The 1,948-nt window shown below is 57.6% G+C and overlaps 1 protein-coding gene across 1 annotated transcript in view; it reads right to left on the bottom strand.

Annotated features, from left to right (window-relative positions):
- LOC104410457 (nuclear receptor ROR-beta-like) overlaps positions 1-1,743 on the bottom strand; it is a gene marked incomplete at both ends in the record, with an annotated part of 2,059 nt that extends 316 nt beyond the window's left edge. Inside the window, 3 exons of the mRNA XM_010020619.1 lie at positions 6-183; positions 1,417-1,558; positions 1,658-1,743. Of these exons, the coding sequence (XP_010018921.1) occupies positions 6-183; positions 1,417-1,558; positions 1,658-1,743 (406 nt within the window). The remainder of the gene's footprint in view (positions 1-5; positions 184-1,416; positions 1,559-1,657) is intronic.
- Between the last annotated feature and the right edge of the window lie 205 nt (positions 1,744-1,948).

Below are 1,948 nucleotides of genomic sequence, written 5' to 3'. Positions count from 1 at the left end.
CCGACAGCGTGGAGATGTCGTCTAGGTCCGAGAGCCCACTGCTGACACTGGTGGTATAGACGCGGCTCAGAGGCTCAGGCTCATCCTTGGCGCCTCCGCTCTGCTCCTGGCTCTGCTGGTGCTTCTGCACCTCGGCATAGAGGCTGTCCCGCTGCTTCTTCGACATGCGGCCGAACTTCACCGCTGCCGGGAGGAGAGAGCAGGGTGTCAGGGCAGCTTCCACCCCGCAGAGCATAAGCCGTGGCCACCCGCCTGCCCTGGGACAGGTGCCGGCTCCTGGAGGAGTGGGTGGTTTCATAGAATCACATAATCATGGAATGGTTTGGGTTGGAAGGGACCTTAAAGCTCCTCCCGCTCCAACCCCCTTCCACTAGAGCAGGTTGCTCCAAGCCCCTGTGTCCAACCTGGCCTTGAACACTGCCAGGGATGGGGCAGCCACAGCTTCTCTGGGCACCCTGTGCCAGCACCTCAGCACCCTCCCAGGGAAGAGCCTCAGAGCTCATCTCAACCTCCACTGTTTAAATTTAATCCCATCAACCTTCGTCCTATTGCTCCAGTCCCTGATGAAGAGTCCCTCTACATCATCCTTGTAGCCCCCTTCAGACACTGGAAGCTGCTCTGAGGTCTCTACACAGCTTCTCTTCTCCAGGCTGAACAGCCCCAATGTTCTCAGCCTGTGTTCATACGGGAGGTGCTCCAACCCCTGATCATCCTTGTGCCCTCCTCTGGACTTGCTCCAACAGCTCCATGTCCTTATACTGAAGACATCAGAACTGCACACAGTGCTGCAAGGGGGGTCTCACGAGAGCAGACGGGCAGGATCACATCTTCTGACCTGCTGCTCACTGGTTTGGGTGTGTATGAGTCCTGAGCGGGGCAGGGGACCCACTGGGTGCACCCCCCGACCCAGACTGACTCTCGGTTGAATGGAACAGAACCAATTTAAATATTCTCATGGAAATGCAAAAGCATTTCTTGCTTCCCAAAACCCTCCTTTCACCATGGTGGAAGCAGCTTTGGCCCCAACAGGCCAACTCACTCCAAGGAATCAAGAACAAATAAAAGTAAATAAAAGTAAATAAAAGTAAATAAAAGAATCAGCCAGGTTGGAAAAGACCTTCAAGAGCATCAAGTCCAGCCATTCCCCAGCACTGCCAAGGCCACCACCAACCCATGTGACTGAGGGCCTCATTTACACAGTTTGGGAACACTCCCAGGGATGGTGACTCCAGCCCTGCCCTGGGCAGCCTGTTCCAATGCCTGAGCACCCTCTGGGCAAGGAATTGTTCCTAATTTCCAGCCTAAACCTCCCCTGGTGCAGCTCGAGGCCGTTTCCTCTTGTCCCATCCCTTGTTCCTTGGGAGCAGAGACAGACCCCACCTGGCTACAAGAAGAAGCTGCCGGGGCAGGACTCACCGTCGCGGGACATGCCGAGCGCCAGGCATTTCTGCAGGCGGCAGTGCTGGCAGCGGTTGCGGTTGGTGCGGTCGATCAGGCAGTTCCTCTGCCGGGAGCAGGAGTAGCTGGCGTTGTTCTGCTGGCTCCTCCGGAAAAATCCCTGCACAGGACACAGACGTGTTGGGAAAGCGCCCGGCGAGATGCCAGCCCCACGGCTGTGCACCCACTGGCTCCCATCTCCAGGCAGCCCTGGGCTCACCTTGCAGCCTTCGCAGGTGATAACGCCGTAGTGGATCCCTGAGGACTTGTCTCCGCAGATCTTGCACGGGATCACTTCGATTTGGGCTGTGGCGGAGGGGAAAAGGAGGGAAAACCACAGTGTTAATGATGGTCACCACTGAACTGAGCGAGGGGGACGCCCTCCCGCTGGGACAACGAGGGAAACTGAGGCACGGGAGCTGGAGCTGCTGCAGCTCAGCCCTGCCCGCAGACCCTGCAAGGATGCTCAGGCCTCAGAGAGACCCTTTGCAGGGTGTGGGGTACCCCCAAC

Source organism: Nestor notabilis, unplaced genomic scaffold (assembly GCF_000696875.1).
Source record: "Nestor notabilis isolate BGI_N333 unplaced genomic scaffold, ASM69687v1 scaffold22108, whole genome shotgun sequence".
Classification (NCBI taxonomy): Eukaryota; Metazoa; Chordata; class Aves; order Psittaciformes; family Psittacidae; genus Nestor; species Nestor notabilis.
Note: the sequence above shows the minus strand (reverse complement) of the source record. Positions and strands in the feature narration are given on the sequence as shown.